The sequence below is a fragment of the Pongo abelii genome, chromosome 19 (genome assembly GCF_028885655.2).
Source record: "Pongo abelii isolate AG06213 chromosome 19, NHGRI_mPonAbe1-v2.0_pri, whole genome shotgun sequence".
Lineage (NCBI taxonomy): Eukaryota > Metazoa > Chordata > Mammalia > Primates > Hominidae > Pongo > Pongo abelii.
This window is the reverse complement of record NC_072004.2, coordinates 82,458,448-82,480,525: the sequence shown is the minus strand read 5'-3', so window position 1 is coordinate 82,480,525 and position 22,078 is coordinate 82,458,448. Positions and strand designations below refer to the sequence as shown.

General features: G+C 36.9%; 1 protein-coding gene across 10 annotated transcripts in view; it reads left to right on the top strand.

The window, feature by feature from the left end:
• Positions 1-22,078, top strand: part of HELZ (helicase with zinc finger) — a 174,856-nt gene that overhangs the window by 140,889 nt on the left and 11,889 nt on the right. For all 10 annotated transcript variants that reach the window (XM_054537298.2, XM_054537296.2, XM_024235035.3 and 7 more), the window contains one exon: positions 17,732-17,984. In XM_054537298.2, coding sequence (XP_054393273.2) covers positions 17,732-17,984 — 253 coding nt within the window. The remainder of the gene's footprint in view (positions 1-17,731; positions 17,985-22,078) is intronic.

Here is a 22,078-nt window from a genome sequence, read left to right as displayed (position 1 = left end):
CCACCGCGCCCAGCCCTCACTGTAGTTTTGATTTGCATTTCCCTATTTACTGATGATGTTGACATCTTTGCATGTGCTTCTTGGTCATTTGTATCTTTTTTGGAGAAATGTCTATTCATATGCTTCAGCCATTTAAAAAAATGGTTATTTTTTTGTTACTTAGTTATAAGAGGTTTTTTTTTTTTTATATATTCTGGTACAGACTCTTAATCTCATATATGATTTGCAGTTATTTCTCTCACTGTGTGGGTTGTCTTTTCACTTTCTTGATCGTGTCCTTTGATGCTAAACTACAATTTATCTATTTTTTTCTTTGGCTGCTTATGCTTTTGGTGTCATATCCAAGAAACCCTGGCCTAATCCAAGATGGCAAAGATGTACTTTTACATTTCCTTTTTATAGCTTTTTTTTTTTTTTTGAAATGGCGTCTGGCTCTGTTGCCCAGGCTGGAGTGCAGTGGCGCCATCTCGGCTCACTGCAAGCTCCGCCTCCCGGGTTCACGCCATTCTCCTGCCTCAGCCTCGCGAATAGCTGCAACTACAGGTGTCCACCACTACACTCGGCTAATTTTTTTGTATTTTTTTTTAGTAGATACGGGGTTTCGCCACGTTAGCCAGGAGAGTCTCAGTCTCCTGACCTCGTGATCCGCTCGCCTCGGCCTCCCAAAGTGCTGGGATTACAGGCTTGAGCCACCGCACCCGGCCCCTTTTTATAGTTTTATAGTTTTATAGTTTTACGTCTTACACTTGGTTCTTAGTTCTTTGGTCCATTTTGAGTTAATTTTTGTATATTGTGTGAGGTGGGTATCAAATTCATTCTTTTGCATGTGGCCATACAGTTTTCTCAGCACCGCTTTTGAAAAGACTCTTCTTCCCCCCATTGAATAGTCTTGGCAACATTGTCAAAAATCAGTTGACTGTAGATGCTGGGTTTATTTCTGGATTCTCCATTGTATTCTATTTATCTGTGTGTCTGCCTTTCTGCCAGTACCACACTGTGTTGTACACTGTAGTATTGTAGTAAGTTTTGGAATTGGAAGTATGAGTCCTTATATTTTGTTCTTTTGGAAGATTGTTTTGGCTATTCTGGGTTCCTTGAATTTTCTCATGTGAGGTTTAGGATCAGCTTGCCAATTTCTTCAGAAAAAAAGCCAGCTGACATTTTAAAAAAGAATTGCTTTAAATCTGTAGATTAATTTGGGGAGTATTGCCACCTTAATAATATTAAGTCTTCAAGTACCTGAACATGGATATCTTTCTATTTGTTCAGGACTCTTAACATTTCTTTCAACAGTATTTTGTAATTTTCCAAGTATAAGTCTTGCACTTCTTTTGTTAAATTTATTCCTAAGCATTTTATTCTTTTTCATGCTATCGTAAATGGAATTGTTTTCTTAATTTCATTTTTTGATTGTTCGTTGCTAGTGTTTAACCACATGATGATATATTGATTGTGTATCTGCAATCTTGCTGAACTCTATTAACTAATAGATTTTTTGGTAGATATCTTAGGCTTTTTTATATGGAAGATAATGTCATCTACAAATAAAAATAGTTTCATTCTTCCTTTCCAATCTGGATGCCTTTTATTTCTTTTTCTTGCTTAATTCTTGATTGTTTTTCTGGTTGCCACAAGCTTTTAATTAGGTTTCTAGGTTCCCAAAAAATGGATTATGACAGCTTTTGCCAATTTTTTTCTGTTTTTATGGAGGGATGGACTTTGGAGTTTCTCACTCTGCCATTTTTGCTGATATCACTTATGTTTTTATTTAACCTGCCAAATGAGTTCATGATATGAGGGGGAACTGTGTGTAAGAGTTTTTATAGGTTTTATGAAGTTTTGTACTTTACTAAATAATACTTCATATTGAATAATCTACTTTAGTCATTGATCTTTTTAAATGGGCCTTAATTTTGGAATTTAAGTTTTTTGTACCTTGGTGCTCTTAATGTCTGATATTTCTGTTATCTTTGTGTGTGTGTGAATAAGTACCTTTCATTGTCAGTGGGTTCTTAGAGTGAAATTTACTTTTGCAAAAACATTTGGTCAGTTTTATTTTGTTGCATGAGATTCACAAATGAGTGATTCACTGACAACACTGAAAAATTTATTTGACAAAGATAATATTTTTTAGCACATTGCAGATTTTCACATTTTCAGTGTATTAGGGTAACTTTGTTCAAAATGCTTTTGCATGAATCATCTCACAAAGTGAATGATCGATGTGCTTGCTGTTTATTTCCAACCTTTTAAAATAATTTCTTTAACGTTAACAACAAAGAAAAGTCTTTTCCCTCCCACTATGGATTCTTTTATTCCCAGAAAACTTAGTAGATTAATCTTGTGGGATGATATCTGGATGTTAGTGTAACAGTTCATTTAAATGGAAATGGTTGGTTACATTATGTTTCACTTGTTTTTTCTTTTTATAGTAATTTTGATTTTCTTGTGACAAATGAAATACATGGCCAGCACAGAAAATGTAAAGTTAGAGAAATTATTTATAATTTAACTAGGCAAAGATACCTACTGTAACATTTAGCCTTTCCTAGCATTTATAGATGTGAATGTATGATCCATTAATGGAGGGAGATTATTTGTTGGGGAAACTTGAAACAATTTCTCTCTGCCCTTCCCCCACTTGCTGTGCCCACCTATATCACCACTGAATGGGATCTTGGTCCCATTCTGTAACATTTTTTGCTACTTTCAATTTTTAGACTATTCTCATGTAGATAATTAGGTTTAACTCCATGGGTTTTCCTTCCCCACCTCAAATGCAGCAAAAGCCATGGCCCTTGGCTGCTTGGCTAAGGCTGGGCGCTGTGGTCTGACAGTACTGCCTGCATCCTTTCCCACTTCCGCTCCTTACAGGTGTGATGGGATGAGGAGGACAACAAAGGGCAAAGTGCCATCTTCTCCTGAGCCAGGCAGTAGACCCAGACAATTGCCAATAGATTGATAAATTGCTCCAATTTGATTTTAAATGCTAGTGTAGGCTTGGGATTAGGGTTTACATTTTCTCCAGACGTTTAGCCAGTTGTCTTCCTGTCTTTTTGGAATTATTACATTCTCACTAAAGAGATGTCACTTTCCAAATTCTTTGCAATAGCACTGTATCATACTTGCTCCGAGGGGTGGGGGTAGTGAAAAATGAAATGCAGAGAGAAACAACAGAAGTTAATTCTTGACCTCTGAGCTTCCAAAAGTTCGGTTTTTAGTAATTTTGGCATGATTAAGGATTTTTCAAAGGTAATTTTTATCTGTGTGGGATTTTTCACTTTGCATGATAATTTAATACTCTAACCTCTGAGTAAGATGTATTTCTTCATTACATATTGTGATCTATTTCTGGACTTTGTGTTTTTCTTCATCTATAAGTTTCTGTACTAGAATTATACTGTTTTAATTTTTGAGATTTTGTGGCGTTCTAACCCAGTAGTTTAAAGTCTCCCTTATTACTTTTTCCCTTCCAGTTTCTATAAGTGGGGCATGGAGTGAATGGGGGAGGAGGGTCATTCTGTGGTTTTTCTACTAAAAAAAATTTAAAATAACTTTATGAACTCTTTCCTCCTCCTCTGTCCCACCTCTACACACCCTTCTTGGCTTTTTATTTGAACTACATTAAACTTGTAGCTTAAATTGAGGGAAATTTTATCTTTACAAATACTTTAAACTTCTCATTTAATTTGTTTCCTTCTTTCCTCCCTCCCTTTTTCTCTCTTCTTCTATTTTTCCTTTTTTTTTTTTGAGACGGAGTCTGGCTTTGTCACCCAGGCTGCAGTGCAGTGGCGCTATCTGGGCTCACTGCAAGCTCCGCCTCCCGGGTTCATGCCATTCTCCTGCCTCAGCCTCCCGAGTAGCTGGGACTACAGGTGCCCACCACCACGCCCAGCTAATTTTTTTATATTTTTAGTAGAGACAGGGTTTCACTGTGTTAGCCAGGATGGTCTCAATCTCCTGACCTCGTGATCCGCCGGCCTCAGCCTCCCAAAGTGCTGGGATTATAGGTGTGAGCCACCATGCCTGGCCTCTCTCTTCTTTCTCTCTCTCTCTCTCTTATTTTTTGAATGTTCCTCTTCAAAAATCTGTAGCATCTTCATTTAAATCTTGAGTATTTCCAATATTCTTAGAGTGATTCGTTTTGTTTTGTTTTTGTTATTAATGGGACCTTTTTTTTCCATTATACTTTTCAGTCATTTTATCTTCAGGGACAAATTCTCAAAACGATTATGTAGCAATGTTGATACTGGTGCAAAGGAAAGCTTTTGCCATTTAAGATGTGCTTCACTATGGAGTAGTTTGATTAAAAGTGCTCATAAGAAATAAATAGAAAATCCTTTTTGAAGGCATCTTTGTAAAAGTCTCAGAGTTGGCTTGTGAAATGGCTCATTTTTGTGTTGTAGTGGTGATATCATAATGGCTTTCTGATAAAAATGGAATGCTAGTAAGTCACTTATTTTGATCAGCTTTCAGTAAATCGACATTTACTTACATCATCTTAGAGATGACATACATGTTTCAGTGATGTGTCTGCTTTGAACTATTTCTTGTTCTGTGTGTTGGTTTTTCAACAAAGACACTTTGAGCCATCTATTTATTTTCATTTTTTCTTTCAAACAACTCTAGTTTTAAATTAGTTGATAATTTTAATTTCAATATACTGTTGTCTAATCATCGTGACTCCCCCAATTTCTCTTTTATAGAGGAAAGTATTGTACAGATGTATCTTGAAGATTATAATCTTAGTTGATTATTGCCTATTCTCACTTTAGAAATAGATGGTGAAAGCTTATGACTTGTGTTGTATAATGAGGTAGAAATATTGTTGTCTTCTCTGACCTAGCTTCTCAAAGAGATCATTAATGTATGATATCTAATAAACCATCTAATGCATGTAACAGTGATCAGCAAATTAATAAATTAGACCTCTATTCATGCTTAAATTATCAAAGCTAATCATTTAAATGAGATGTTCTATTTTAATTAAAATTTCTGGCACCATCGTTAATGAGACTTAGAATTTCAACTAGTGTATTTAGCTCTTACTTGGTGATTAGCTTTAATAGCATAATTATAAATAGAGCCCTTATTAATTAAGTTGCTGACCTTTCCCCAGTTATCTATTTATATACACACAGGTGAAATGGCTTGGTAACGTCATATATTAGAGGTATATATTATAAGACAGTGGTAAGCAAATTAGGAGTTTTTACTCAAACTAAAACTATCTTTAACAGTAAAAATTTATACATGAGTTTTGTAGTTTAGTTTTTTCCTTCTTTCTTAGATTTCATGTATTAAATGGCTTTTGAAATGTTAGCATTACATTTTAATATTTGGAAAGAAATATTAGCAGAATTTGAAAATCGTGATTATATGTGTAGTACCATAATGATCTCACAGTAAAACATGAAGCATATTTGTAAACACACAATCATATATGGAGTTGATACTGAACCCAAAATCTTTTTAAGAATCTCTCTGGCAGGGTAAATGAGCCTTTAAACAACATTAGTGAAATTATTTAAGACCTGAGGACTCTAAAATTAAACCTGAGCATCAGTCATTGGTAGGGTTGCCATCTGAAAATAAAGGAACAATCTGATTGGCTGAAGATGTATGTAGAAGGAATACTTACTTCCTGAAACAGAACTGGGCGAAAGCAATAGGAAACGAAGTCAAGAAATAAGAAAAGAAAATAAGAGATAAGAATAGAAATAAGAATAAATAAGAAATGAGAACAGAAAGGAAGGAAAGTATGTTTAAACAGCCTAGGGGCCCACACAACTACAGTGTTGATGGAGATGTAAAGGGATTTCTCTGTCAGAAATATTTTTCTTTTGTAGGCTATGGATGTTTTTCTAAAATTTTGGTTTGGGGGCCTTTACTGTATAGGAAGTACTCACTGGCAGAGGAAAAAAGGACATTTTAAACTTGTTGCCCAGAATCCATTTCATTGCAGTCAGTTAGCATGTCCTGTAGTTTTCTGGATTTAAATCACATAAATAGGCCTGGATTTGTCATCACACTTGGAATATTTTAGCGAGTTTTTCAAATTGTTGATGGTTGTTAAAGATGATAGATGTTGTTTGGACATTTTTATTTTTACTTTTTGAGATGGAGTCTCGCTCTGTCACCCAGGCCGGAGTGCAGTGGTGCAGTCTCGGCTCACTGCAACCTCCGCCTCCCAGGTTCAAGCAATTCTCCTGTGTCAGCCTCCCAAGTAGCTGGGATTACAGGCACCCACCACCATGCCCAGCTAATTTTTCTTTTTTTTTTTTTTTTTTGGGATTTCACCACGTTGGCCAGGCTGGTCTCAAACTCCTGACCTGAGGTGATCTGCCCACCTTGGCTTCCCAAAGGGCTGGGATTACAGGTGTGAGCCACCACGCCTGGCTTTGTTTGGGCACTTTTAATTAAAAGTTAAAATACATTCTTACTGAAAAAGACTTTGATTTATCAAAGACTTTAAATCTTGTAACTTTGGAACTAGTCAGGCCTTAAAGATCATTTAACTCCCCCCTTTTAAAAGGAAACCGAGGCACAAAGATATTAAAGGACTTGTAACTTAAGCAGTTATTAACTCAAGGGAGTAGAGACTCCTGACAGTCCCATGCTGTTTCTGAAGCATCACACTGCTCTTCAGATCTCTATTCCATGAGTAAGATTTATTCTTAGAAAATGAGAAATGATTGCAATTACACAGAACTAGATGTGGGGGAAAAGCAAAATTATGTTCTTGTGAAGAATTCAATCTTCAGTTGTGTAAAATTTGCCTTTTATTTTTTCTGGGTGGTGGGGAGAAAGGGAGCTAGTTCATTTTAGAATTCTTGATTTCTTGAAATGTATCCAGTTGTAGCTGCTAAATGTTTGACTGCTCAAATGATTAGAGATCTCAAATATCAGAAATGTACTTAATTTCTCCACATTCTTTAAGAATAAAACACATTCTCCAGCATTACATTTTTTCCAAAAGCTGGAAAATTTATGTAGTTTTAATAATTATGAATCTTCAGAGAAAATGCAAATAGTTATGGGTCGAAGAGTAAACTTTTACTGCAAACTGTTTTATTTCCTATCCACCCCAACATTTGCTCATTGTAAGAGCTGTTGTGCTCTATAATTGTTAATTCACTGTTTCATATTCAAGAAGAGTAAACAAGAGTCAGATAGATTCAAGGTAGCTCCAAATGTCACAGCAGTGAACCTGACATTTTTCTCTGAGATGTAATATTGTATTCGTTCTGGTATCCCTTCTATGACCTTGTATATGGATGTATAGGAAAATAATATTGCTTGGTAGGAAAATACTATTTGTAAATTATAAGTGCCCTTGCCTCTGAGATGCTTCAAATGGCATTTTTTTAATTTAGACCCAAATTGATTTTGATGCACTGTGTTGCAAAGTCACATTTATTTCAGTATATGGGCATACCTTGTTTTATTGTACTTTGCTTTATTGCATTTCACAGATATTATAGTTTTTACAAATTGAAGGTTTATGGTAACCCCATTTTGAGCAAGTCTATAAGCGCCATTTTTCTGACAGCACGTGCTCACTTTGTGCCTCTGTATCACATTTTGATAATTCTCACAGTATTTTAAACTTTTTCGTTATTTCTTTATCTATTGTGATCAGTGATCTTTGATGTTGCTATTGTGATTGTTTTTGAGCAATCAGTGTTATGTGTATTCTGACTGCTCCATTGACTTGCTGTTCCCCCATCACTCAGTCTCCTTGGGCCTCCCTGTTCCCTGAGACACAACAGTATCGAAATCAGTCCAGTTAACAACGCTACCAAGGCCTCTATTTAAGTAAAAGGACAAGTTGCATGTCTCTCACTTTAAATCAAAAACTAGAAATGGTTAAGCTTAGTGAAAATGGCATGGCAAAAGCTAAGACTGGCCAAAAGCTAGGCCTCTTATAACAGTTAGCCAAGCTGGGAATGCAAAGGAAAAGTTCTTGAAGGAAATTAAAAGTGCTACTTCAGTGAATATACAGATGATAAGAATGTAATGAAACAGGCTTATGGCTGATGTGGAGAAAAGTTTGAGTGATCTGGTTAGAAGATCAAACCAGCCACAACATTCCCTTAAGCCAAAGCGTCATCCAGAGCAAGATCCTCACTCTCTTCAATTCTGTGAAGGCTGAGATAGATGAAGAAGCTGGAGAAGAAAAGTTGGAAGCTAGCAGAGGTTGGTTCATGAGGTTTAAGGAAAGAAGCCATCCCCATAACATAAAAGTGCAAGGTGAAACAGCAAGTGCTAATATAGAAGCTGCAGCAAGTTACCCAGAAGATCTAGCTAAGATCATTGATGAAGATGGCTACACCAAACTACAGATTTTCTGTGTAGACAAAACAGCCTTTTATTGGAAGAAGATGCTGTCTAGGACTTTCTTAGGTAGAGAGGAAGAAGTCAATACCCAGCTTCAAAGCTTCAAGGAACAGGCTGACTCTCTTGTTAGGAACTAATGCAGCTGGTGACTTTAAGTTGAAACCAGTGCTTGTTTACCATTCCAAAAATCCTAAGGCTTTGAAGAATGATGCTGAATCCATGCTGCCTGTGCTCTATAAATGGAACAATAAAGCCTGGATGACAGCATATTCATTTACAGCATGGTTTACCAATGTTTTAAACCCACTATTGAGACCTACTGCTTTGCTGGTGGTGGGAGGGGGGGGATTTTTAAAAAAGATTCCTTTCAAAATATTACTGCTCACTGACAATGCAGTTGGTCATCCAAGAACTCTGATGGAGCTGTACAAGGACATGAATGTTGTTTTCATGCCTGCTAACACATCCATTCTGCAGCCCATGGATCAATCAGTCATTTTGACTTTCAAGTCTTATTTAAGAAATACATTTTGTAAGGCTATAGCTGCCACAGATAGTGATTCCTCTGATGGATCTGGACAAAGTAAATTAAAAACCGTCTGGAAAGGATTCACCATTGTAGATGCCATTAATGATTCTCTGGCTAAAAAATTTAAGAACAAAAAATATATACTGTATTGCCAAAAACGCTTTCTTGTTGTGATTCTTGGGAAGAGGTCAAAATATCAATACAAACGGGAGTTTGGAAGAAGTTGATTCCATCACCATGGATGACTTTGAGGGGTTCAAGATGTCAGTGGAGGAAGTAACTTGCAGATGTGGTGGAAATAGCAAGAGAACTAGAATTAGAATTGGAGCCTGACGATATGACTAACTTGCTGTAATCTTATGATTGAACTTGGATAGATGAGGAATTTCTTCCCTTTTTTTTTTTTTTTTTTTTGAAGAGAAGGGTCTTGCTCCATCACCCAGATTGGAGTGCAGTGGTGCAATCATCACTCACTGCAGCCTTGACCTCCTGGACCCCGAATCCTCCCACCTCAGCCTCCTGAGTATCTGGGGCTACGGGCATCTGGGGCTATGGGCACATACCACCATGCCTGGCTAATTTTTTTGTTTTGTTTTGTTTTTGGTGTTTGTTTGTTTGTATCTCACTGTGTTACCCAGGCTGGACTTGAACTCCTGGCCTCAAGTGATCCTCCCACCTTGGCCTCCCAAAGTTTTGGGATTACAGGCGTGAACCACTGAGCCCAGTGAGGAATTTCTTGTTATGGGTGAACAAAGAAAGTGTTTTTTTGTGATGGAATTTACTCCTGGGAAGATGCTGTGAACATTGTTGAAATGACAACAAAGGATTTCAAAGGATTTAGAATATTCCATAAACTTAGTTGATAAAATACTGGCAGGGCTTAAGAGGATTGACTCCCATTTTGAAAGAAGTTCTGTGAGTAAAATACCATCAAACAACTTTGTGTGCTATAAGGAAATCTTTTGTGAAAAGAAGAGTCAACTGATGCAGCAAACTTTATTATTGTCTTATTTTAAGAAATTGCCACAGCCACCTCAGCCTTCAGCAACCACCACCCTGATCAGTCAGCATTTTTTAGCAATACAGTATATATTTTTTGTTCTTACGTTTTTTAGCCAGAGAATCACAAGCAATACATTATTTTAAAATTAAGGCATATACATTTTAAAAAAAATGTCTTAAAGAGACAGTGTCTCACTATGTTGCACAGGCTGGAGTGCAGTGGCTATTCATGGGTGCGAATCATAACTCACTTAAGCCTCAAACTCATGGGCTCAAGTGATACTCCTCTTCAGCCTCCCAAGTAGCTGGGCCTACAGGCATGTGACACCATGCCTGCCTTTATACACTGTGTTTTTTTAAACATACAATGCTATTGCACACTTAATAGATTATAGTATAGTATAAATATAATTTTTATATGCACTGGAAAACCAAAAAATTTACATGACTCACATTATTGCAGTATTAGCTTTATTGCGGTAGTTTGGAACCAAACCTGCAATATCTCCAAGGTATGTCTGTATCTCTCTCTCTCTCACCAAACCTGCAATATCTCCAAGGTATGCCTGTATCTCTCTCTCTCTCTTTTTTTTTTTTTTTTTTTTCTTAAGACCAGGTCTCCCTCTGCCACCCAGGCTGGAGGTGCAGTGTATGATCTCAGCTCACTGCAACCTCTGCCTTCCAGGCTCAAGCGATCCTCCCACCTCAGCCCCCCAAGTAGCTGGGACTACAGATGCATGCCACCAAACCCAGCTAATTTTTGTATTTTTTGGTGGAGACGGGGTTTTCCTGTGTCACCCAGCTGGTCTCGAACTCTTGAACTTAAGCACTCTGCCCACCTCGGCCTCCAAAAGTGCTGGGACTACAGGCTGTTTCCAGCTTTTATCTTAGGTTCAGTGGAGTACGCGTGCAGGTTTGTTATATGGGTAAATTACATGTTGCGGGAGTTTGGTCTGTATCTTTCTTTTAAGGGAGACAACAAAACCTAGAAATAAATCTACTAGAGTTTTGGGAACTAAGATAAATTTTTGCTTCTGTCATTATGATTGAGTTTTATAAGGCTAAAATGACATTAAAATTATTTTAAAAATTGTATGAAAATAATGCAATTTATTTGTTTAAAGTTTTAAAAATAATATAAAATAAATAGTGAAGGACGTTATAGTTATCTAGGCAAGAGGTGATTGTGGCTTGGACTGTGGGGTAGCAGTGGAAATGGTAAGAAATAAATTCAGGATCTACTTTGCAGGTAGAACCTACAGGAATTCTTGATGGATAGGTTATAATTAGGAATGAAATAAGATTTAAAATTGAGTTCCTCAGTCCTAGTAGGCTCATTTTGACTGACCAGGAACTCCCATGGCAAGGCGCTGCCTTACGGAACAGTACAGACACAGAACATTCCCATCGTCACAGGAAATGGTTTTTGGACAGCATTGCTTTAGAGAAGGACTCATATCCTTCAACTGTGTGAAACTGTCTATTATTAATAATCTTTTTTTTGATAATTTTCTAGCATTGTTTTTCTCCATGTCTCACTTTCTGAAACTTCTTTTAATAAGATGTTGGGCCTCCTAGATTCTCCAAATCTTTATTTCCTGTCATACTTTGATACCTTTGTACTTTTTCTTACTTTCAGGAAGATTTCCTTGATTTTATGTGCAAGAACTTCTATTGCATTTAATATTTGAGTCCTTAGGTTTTAAACTCACAAGAGTTCTTTATTCTGAGCTTTTTCCTTTTTCATAACATCTTGTTTTCTGCAGTGCCTTTCTGAGAACACCAGTTAGAGGGTTTGTTGTTGTTTTGTTTTTGATTTTTAATAAGAACTAAAACAATGTTCTAAAATATTTTTAAAACATCACTATTGTTTCTTTCCGGGCCTCCCTTTTTTCAACTTGTTTATCTGGGACTATCTTTTATGCTGGAGACCTTCCTTAAAAGTCTGGTAATCCTTGATTATCTTTTTTTTATGAGACAGAGTTTTGCTCTGTCACCCAGGTGGGAGTGCAGTGGCACAATCTTGGCTCACTGCAACCTCCACCCCCTGGGTTCAAGCAATTCTCTTGCCTCAGCCTCTTGAGTAGCTGGGATTACAGTCACCCGCCACCACTCCCGGCTAATTCTTGTATTTTTAGTAGAGATGGGGTTTCACCATGTTGGCCAGGCCGGTCTCAAACTCCTGACCTCAGGTGATCCGCCCACCTCGGCCTCCCAAAGTGCTGGGATTACAGGCGTGAGCCACTGCACCCGGCCGCTTGATTATCTTTCACTAAAAAGCAACTTGGGAGTTTTGTATATATCACAGGATGTATTGCCTGGCAGGCCTTTCACTGGGGACTTTTTAGTGCTTGAATCCATGTGGAGCCCTTCGTTTTTGCTGGATTTTTGCTTGTCTGTCTCTTAATCTTTTTGTCTGTATTGTAGGTACCTGGCTGGTTGTGTCCCACTGTTGTTGTGAGAAGGAGTATAATATGAGTCCAGCTGTTTCCTGTATAGACTTTCATTTAACCCCCCTAATTTTATCCCTTCATCTTCCTTTCATTTTATATTAGGTGGCATTTCTGAGGCGCAAGCCTCCAAGGAATTCTGCTAGGTGAATTGTTTCCCTTCTTGGGTGGTAGCTATAATTTCATTCTTCTTCCACAGACACCATTCCTCCATGCAGTCTCCATGTATTCTGGAAATGTGTCCTCTATTGATGACGAGTCTCATGGTCTTGATTGTTGTATATCTATAATATTCATTTATTATTATTTTAGTGGAGTCTTGGGCCAGTTGCCACCATTAACTGGGAATCATGCTTTTAAAAAATGATTTTATAATTTATCAAGTGCTTTTCAATAGATTACATCACATGAACCCATAGATATGAACCCACAGATATTACTGTTGTAAACTACAGTTTATTCATCACACGTTATCTGGCTTGTTAATAAATTGATTATTTTTAATCTTATAGTGGTAGTCCTCTCCTTGCTCCATCTAGTTTTTTCTCTCTAGGGAACTGTACTGATCTACCAAACTGTAGCATATTTGCTTTAAGCAGAAAATGATAATTTGAGGGGGAGCTAAATTGAAATAAGTTAGTAGACCCTAAGTGTTCTATAATCAAGGATTTCTTCCTCAAATCTTGGGGAAATTAAATAGATTAGTTTTAAGTAAATGAAGAAAAAATGCAACTTATTAAATCTGATACTATAAGAGTGTTCATGACATGGAAGGATACCTATGATATTTCAGTGAAAAATTACCAGGCAGTATGTAATGTCTCATTTTAAATTACATGTTTAAAGATGTACATAATATCCAATTTTCCCACTTTAGCTATGTTAAGTTGATCAGTATGTTTCAGTGATCAGATGATGTCATTCTGATCTATTGATGTTAAAATTTCTAGCAGCCTTTCAGATTTTAGCAGCTGTTGATGATTGTTGCTTAGATCTGTTGTTTCATTAGAATGGCAAAATGATTATTTAAAACTTCTTTGAATTTTTTATATTTATTTTTCTTTTATAAAGGAGAACTTTTCCTCATTGAATATTTAATTACTGCCTAAAATATAGTCTATATAGAAAGGGAAGGATAAATGTTTAATCCTTGCCCTTTATTAGTCAATTTTCAGAGTAATGAATTGAGGCCTTAGCAGGCCTCAGGATGACCATTGAGGCTTTTTTCCCCTTCTTTTTTCACTTTGAATATTATTATTTGATATCATTATGTATTTGAGTTTTTACTTTATTGTAGTCATTATACATTTTGACACCTTGTCCCCTATCTTTGACCAATGGAAGGTTCTTTATTAGAAATATTAGAAATGTTTTACATTGAGTGAAAATGGAAATATAGCCTGTCCTAATTTGTGTAATGCAGCTCAAGCCATGTCAGAGGGAGATTTATAGCTTATATTAGAATTTAAATTTATAGCTTGTATTAGAATTTAATAAAAGCTTATATTAGAAAAGAAGTAAGATCTCAGATCAATAATCAAAACTTATACCCCAAGAAATTAGAAAAGGAAGAGCAAAATAAATTCAAATCAAGCAGAGGGAAGGGAATTTCAAAGATGAGAACAGAATTTAATACAATTCAAAACAGAAAAGCAATAAAGGAAAATCAATAAAACCCAGTTAGTTTTTCGAAAAGATTAGTAAAATTGATAAACCTTTAGCAAGATTGACAAAGACAAAAAGAGGATGCAAACTACCTATATTAGGAAGGAGACTGGGTCACTACAGACCCAGTAGACATAGAAAGGATGGTAATAAGGGAGCACTACAAACAACTCTGTGCACATACATTCAGCAACATAGATAAAATGAACCACTTCCTTAAAACCTCACCAAAGATAAAATAGATGGCATATGGACAGTCTTATAACTGTTAAAGAAATTGAATTTGTAATTAAAACCTTCCAAAAAAGACATCTCTAGGCCCAAATGGTTTTAGCATGGAATTCCTCCAAAAATGTGAAGAAGAAAACCACCAACTTTTACACAATCTTTTCCAGAGAATAGAACACTTCTCAATTTATTGTATATGGCCAGCATTACTCTGATACCAAAACTAGATAAAGGCAGTACAAACAGAGAAAATCACAGATCCACTTCCATGAATATCAATGTAAGCATCCTCAGCAAGACATTAGCCATTTGAATTTAGCAATATATGAAAAGAATAATGTGCTATGACCATGGGGGGCTTATCTCTAGAATGCAAGGCTGGTGTGGTATTTGAAAATAAATTAATGTAATACACCATACTAACAATCTAAAGAGAAAAATCACACAATCATATCAATAGACATAGAAACCACATGCATTTGACAAAATGCATGGTCCACTCAGGATGAAACTCTTGGTAAACTAGAAATGGAAAGGAACTTCTTCACCCTGTTAAAGGGCATCTATAACAATCCTGCAGCTACCATCATACTTAATGGTGAGAGATTTAGTGCTTCTAAGATTAGGAATAAGGCAAGACATTTGCTCTCAATATTCCTCTTCAGCACTGTGCTGGAAGTCTTAGCCAGCGCAATAAGGCAAGAAAATAAATGGCATTAGGGATTGGGAAGGAAGAAATGAAGCTGTCTCCATTCACAGATGACATGGTTGTCAGTATAGAAAAAGCCCAAGGAATCTCCCAATTCCTTGGGAGATTCCTGTAACTAATGTGAATTTAGCAAGGTCACAAGATACAAGGTCAACACACAAAAATCAATCAATCTCTCTCTCTCTCTCTCTCTCTCTATCTATATATATATATAGATAGATAATATATATATATATATAAAATCTCCAATATATCTAATTTTAAAAGCATTAAAAAATTTTCCAGTTTCGGTTTTGCTTTTCTGACATTAAAAATTAATCATATTCAAAACATAATTTGAAATTGAATTTCATACTTTATCTACATGTTTATCTCTGTCAATACTGTAGACAAGTTATACAATACTTCCCTGGAGCCTGCTGTGCATGTCAACTGAGTGATTATTTTGGATTTCAGTTTGGAAGATACAAATGATATAAAGTTTCTATAAAGTTTAATTGAATATTGTCTCTTATATCAGCCTTCCATTTCTTTCTGAGTTTTCATTTTCTTCCTTTAAGCTTTCTGGTTCATATGTCTATTCATTGTAAAAAGGTTTTCGTTTATACTACTGGTTTGTGTATGTTCGTTATTTAATGAAAAGGGGCTTATAAAGTTAACGCCTGAAATTCATGAGAGTATATTTAGTGTTCTGTATCACCAGGAGACTTGGTTATCATAACCTGCTCTTTCTGAGCCCATACCCAACGTTAGTTTTGTACTTTAGTATTCACATATGAAAACTTTAGAATGTAATCCCCTGAAGATTGTGACTAAACACTCAGGGGATAGTCATAGAAAGAAATACTACATTTCAATTTTAAGAGCTGATTGTCTTCATTACAAACCTTGATTTAAAAAAAAAAAAAGACACGCTGCGCAGCCATTGTGATCCAGGGTTGTCAGGCATAGAGCACACAGTGCAGTTTAGAAAGGTTACTTATTCTACTCACTACTGTAATTGAATGCCTTAGACAAAGAAATTTCAAATGTGCTGATTACATTCCTAGTTGACACTAAATTAATTTGGATGGTTAATATTCTAGAAAACCAAATCAAATTCATAATGATTTGACCATTGAAAACAATTGCCTTTAAAGCAGAGTAAAATTAAACATGAATTGAGATACTGTGCTTAGAAACAGATCTATAAAATTATATGAAAAAAGAAATTAACCAGATGGCAGTACTACCTCTTGCCTTCCTCCATTCAATAGCTAAGACTGTGGAAATGGAGGCACTCAAAACTTAATAGCGAGAGAATTGCTCTCCTCGCGGCTTTCCTGCCTCTCCGCACAAGGGCAGCCAGTCCAGACCCATTTTCTTCCCTAGTTTATATCCTAGTGGTTCCATCTACTTTAACTTAATACTCTCAGTGCTTACCCCCACAATTTTCACATTTAATTGGCTTGATAATGTCTGCTTGTGCTATTTTATATTTCCAGAAGCCATCCTGTTATTGCTATGCCAGTTCATCTCTCTGCCTTCTTTTTAATCCAGCTTCCAGTTCCTGATTTCCAATTATTGCTAACAACAGTGGTGAAAGTACAATTTCTGAGAATCATAACTGACCGCAGACTGAACAGCAGATTTATTATTTGCTATCCAAAAAAGAAAAGAGGAAAAAGAAAGGGGCAATGAAACACCAATCCCATTCTGTCATTTGAGACTGAACATGGAATCTTATCTTTATATATTACATTAAAATAATTATATAGCAATGAACCCTTCCTGTGTGCCAAGAACTGCTGTAAATGCTATGCATCCTTATTTAATTCTCACAACAATCCCAAGATGTGGGGACTGTGGGTAATTCATGTTACAAAGAAGTTAAATCAGTTGCCCAAGGTGACACTGCCAATAAAAGTCAGAGCCTGAAGTCTAACCCAGACAGTCTGGCTTTAGATGGAGGCTGATACCTAACCACTGCTCTACACTGCCTTGCCATTAGAATTGACTCTGAATATTGATCACAATATCTGGCAAGAACAAAACGAAAAGCACTTGGGTAACTATAAAAAAATCTTGACATGGCTGCCACATAGATCTTGTCGGAAGGGTTAAAGGAATTTGGGTTGTGCAAATACAGGGAGTTTAGGGAGGAGAAAATACTGAGTAAGTTAATTGGGTTTCAAACATATAAAATATTTTTTGGATAAATGAATGAGTATTCTGTGTCATTTGACGTTTGACTAAAAGAAATGCAGTGGAGTCCAGTCAAGAGTACTTACGTTGGACAGGAGGAATCACATCTTGCCATCAGGTCTAAAGAAAAATAAATTGTGATGTTATGAAGGAAGGGCCCAAGAGATAAGTGTAGAATAGCTGACTCTGCTCAAGAGGGCCATGACTCAACTGACTGTACTTTACCCATTTAATTTTGAGCAGATTTGTTCCTTCATGCTTTTTCTTAATCTACTATTATCTAAAATGTCAATAGAATTTTAGAACTGAAAACAACTACTTCAATTCCCATATTCTACAGATAAGAAAACAGAATCAGAAATCAGACATGTATTGTCAGGACTATGCAGTGAGGAACACAACTGAGTTTTGAGCCCAGGTCTTCTGACACCATTCCAGAGCCTAGCCTGTCCCCTCCCCTGCCCTTTTTCTTTTTGGTGGGAGTAGGGTGGAGGGAGGGTTTCACAGTCACAGTATATTCTTGAGAATTTTTACTTTATATAGTGAGATTGCTATGGAGTGAAAAGAGAGAGGACTATGGCACAAGGTGCACTGATTTATGAAATGTTCTTTTTCTTTGTGTAGTATGAGCCCAGAGGACCTGGTCGGCCCTTGTACCAAAGAAGAATCTCATCTAGCTCAGTTCAACCTTGTTCTGAAGAAGTAAGCACTCCTCAAGACAGTCTGGCTCAGTGTAAAGAGCTTCAGGACCACAGTAACCAATCTTCTTTCAACTTTTCATCCCCGGAGTCCTGGGTAAACACCACCTCATCTACTCCTTATCAGAACATTCCGTGCAATGGATCCAGCAGGACAGCTCAGCCCAGAGAGTTGATAGGTAAGACAGAGTTGGTGGCTAAAACTAATCTGTACTCCTCAGCTCCCGGATATCTGTGGAGTTTTTCTTCTATACCCCCTGCCCCCAATTTGCATTATCATCTTTGAACAATATTTAATGATGCTAATAGCTCATAGGTATGCAATTTAGGACTATATTGATTCCATATATATATATATATATTTGAAACGGAGTTTCACTCTTGTCGCCCAGGCTAGTAGAATGGCGTGATCTCGGCTCACTGCAACCTCCACCTGCCAGGTTCAAGCGATTCTCCTGCCTCAGCCCCCCAAGTAGCTGGGGTTACAGGCACACACACCCACGCCTGGCTAATCTTTTGTATGTAGAAATGGGGTTTCACCATGTTGGCTAGGCTGGTTTCGAACTCCTGACCTCAGGTGATCGACCCGCCTCAACCTCCCAAAATGTGATTATAGGTGCGTGAGCCACTGCACCTGGCCGGTTCCATATCTTATGTCCAGAAGGTTAGTAGATATATCCATATATGGAAACTGATCATTTTGACCTGTGATTGAAAGAAGAAATGGAGCTTAAAACATGTTTCTGAATAGATAGAATCACCTTTGTTTGGGAAAAGTTTGTTTTCTGCTTTTTGGTTTTTTTCCTTCAGGGCTGAGGGGGGCGAGTGGGAGTTGGTTAGATGAATAATGTTTTCAAGGATTTGTTGTCAGTAAAGTGTTGACAATTTGGTATATAATAGAGTTTGGCCACGAGAGAGACCAGTAAAGTCTAACATTTTGAGATTTAGGAATCCTTTGTTTATTCCTTTATTCTGATAAACTGTAGAACTCCATGGCTAAAAAACAAAAAAGGCATAGAAAGGGATTGGAATGGGTAAGACACTCTAAACTTGTACTGTATGATGGAAAATCTAGAGTCTTCCTCTTTAGCCTTAAAGATGAATGCGCTTTGATCTTTCCTCTGTTCTCTTTTTTATATTGAATGTAAAGAAACTAATTATACTGCTTGAATTCTCTAATTCCTTCTCTTTGTATGCTGTAGACGTTGATCTTTGTGAACAAGTCTGAGATCTTTGTGGTGAATTTTTGCCCAGTAACATCAACTTTTTTGTTTGAAACAAATTTTGTTCATCTTTAGAATGTGAATCTGTTGTTTCTGTAACTGGCCCATTTTTGAGTATGTGCCATGCAAGCATATTTTTAGAACAATAGACATGGTAAAAAAAATTTTTTTTTGAAAACATTTAAAAGCTTTTGCTTTTATTTCCTGGCAAAAGACATTGTCATTTTAATCTTTAAACATTCTTTGGTACCTGTTACGAGTAAACCGCTGTATTTTGCCTCGGGTTGCTTTGTCTTTTTGTTGTTTTTGAGACAGGGTCTTGCTCTGTCACCCAGGCTGGAGTGCAGTAGTGCAATCTCGGCTCACTGCAACCTTCACACCCAAGGCTCAAATGATCCTCCTGCCTCAGCCTCCCAAGTAGCTGGAACTATAGGCATGTGCCACTATGCCTGGCTAATTTTTGTGTTTATCTTTGTAGAAATGGGGTTTTCGCCATGTTTCCCAGGCTGGTCTCAAACTCCTGGACCCAAGCGATCTGCCCACCTCGGCCTCCCAAAGTGCTGGGGTTACAGGCATGAGCCACTGTGCCTGGCTGCTTTGTCACTTTTTTGTTTGTTTGTTTTTGAGACAGAGTCTCGCTCTGTCACCCTGGCTGGAGTGCAGTGGTGCATTCTCAGCTCACTGCAGCCTCTACCATCCGGGCTCAAGCGAATCCTCCTGCCTCAGCCTCCCGAGTAGCTGAGATTACAGGCATCTGCCACCATGCCCAGCTAATTTGTGTACTTTTAGTAGAGGCGGGGCTTCATCATGTTGGCCAGGCTGACCTCAAGTGATCCATCCGCCTTGGCCTCCCAAAATTCTGGGATTACAGGTGTGAGCCTGCTTTGTCACTTTCAGGGTCTAGGATAAATACACTCACTCATGTTATCATATTTGAATTTCCTGGCAAACATTTACATTACAAATCAGTGATAATAATTTGTTACTTTTTTGGTTGTTTTGTTTATTATAATTTTTTTAAGATAACATCATTTCTCTTCTTCTTTTTCTTTCTTTTTTTTAACCTAAGTTTTAGGATAGCTTTTTGCCGAAATTAATAAAAAGCTGACCCAAGCTGATAAGGTAGAAAGTTCCTGAGCAAATGCTCATGTCATTTATGGTATCTTTTCTGCAAATGTAAAGTCATTATTTTCTTCATTGCTTGGAGACATAGTGTAGTATTTTTAAATTGAAAGTATCACTTAGTTTAGCATTAAAAAATTAATTCAAATCACAAGTGTCCTGAAGCACAACTTCTTATTTACCAATTTTTTATTTTTAGAGAATTGTAGTAGTGGTATCAGAAATAAAATAATTACATGAGAGACTTCTTACTGAAGTTAGAGATTTATTTCTTGAGCTTGAAGAAAACTGTTTATATTATATTGGTTTGAAATTTTTAAAAGATCATTGTGTTTGATATGGATATCAGTTTACAATTAAACTGTAAGCCTAAAATAGAAACCCCATCTTTGGCCTTTTTAAACTTTGAATTTCCCATTTTGACACTGAATGCACTGTAGGCTCTTAGTAAATGCTTGTGGAGAAAGGATATAATGAAACTAGATCCTGTGCAATGAAGGGGGTGACCCAGTTGCACTGCAGAGGGTGGGGAATCCCTCCTCCAACACAGGTATGTTTGGTTTCTGTTCACTTACCTGGTGACAAGACATACTTTAGCAGACATTTTCTTTTAGTGCATGGGATGAAAATTTTAGATTAGAGATGTGTTTTTTGTTTGTTTGTTTTGTTTTGTTTTGTTTTTGAGGTAGAGTTTTGCTCTTGACACCCAGGCTGGAGTGCAATGGCACCATCTCGGCTCACTGCAGCCTCTGCCTCCTGGGTTCAAGCAGTTCTCCTGCCTCAGCCTCCTGAGTAGCTGGGATTACAGGCGCCCGCCTAATTTTTGTGTTTTTAGTAGAGACAGGGTTTCACCATGTTGGCCAGGCTGGTCTAGAATTCTTGACCTTGTGATCTGTCCGCCTCAGCCTCCCAAAGTGCTGGGATTACAGGCGTGAGCCACTGCACCCGGCTGAGATGTGTATTTTGAAAAATATTAGTTGTAAGACTAGTGAAATTCATAGTTTCAGAGAATGTTTTCTCTTATTGGGAATATATACATGATTAATTAGTAGCAATCTTGTATTCATGGTTAGACAAGGATGTAGACATTAGGTTAAACTGCCTCTAAACTATTATTTTCTAAGTATTTATTTAATTAAAAACATTTAAAACTGGGCCAGACATGATGGCTCACACCTGTAATCCCAGCACTTTGGGAGGCCAAAGCGAGTGGATCACCTGAGGTCAGGAGTTCGAGACCAGCTTGGCCAACATGGTGAAGCCCCTTCTTTGCTAAAAATACAAAAATTAGCTGGTTGTGATGATGCATGCCTATAATCCCAGCTACTTGGGAGGCTGAGGCAGGAGAATCACTTGAACCCGGGAGGTGGTGGTGACAGTAAGCTGAGATCATACCACTGCACTCCAGCCTGGGCGACAGAGCAAGACTCCATCTCAAAAAAAAAAAAAAAAATGGTTAAAACTAATTACATTGCTATGAAACTGAGAACATGGTTAAATAAGTCTTAATAAAGTAAATAAAAATAGTAAGTTCTTGAACAATGCAAGCCATGTTTATTTTATATATTATTTTAGACAGCAAAAAACACTTATATTGAAATATTTGTTAAACTAATTGTTCTTGAAAGCCATTGTTTTATTCACAAAATCAGTGACATTTAAAGGGAAAAGTGATAAATATACTAGAAAGATATTAAATGCTTTAAAATCATTTTGAACAATTTTATGAATTTTTAAATTTTTTAAATAGTACTATAAAATTAGCATATTGAATAAATAAAATACTAAAGCTAAAACGTGAAATATTTTCACCTTAACTTCTGAATTCTAGTTTTATGTTATATTGGACAGCTGTATTGCTGATGTTAACATGCTTTTGAAACTTTGTCATATCGAGTGTGAAGTATCTTCCATCAGGTGTCACTAGT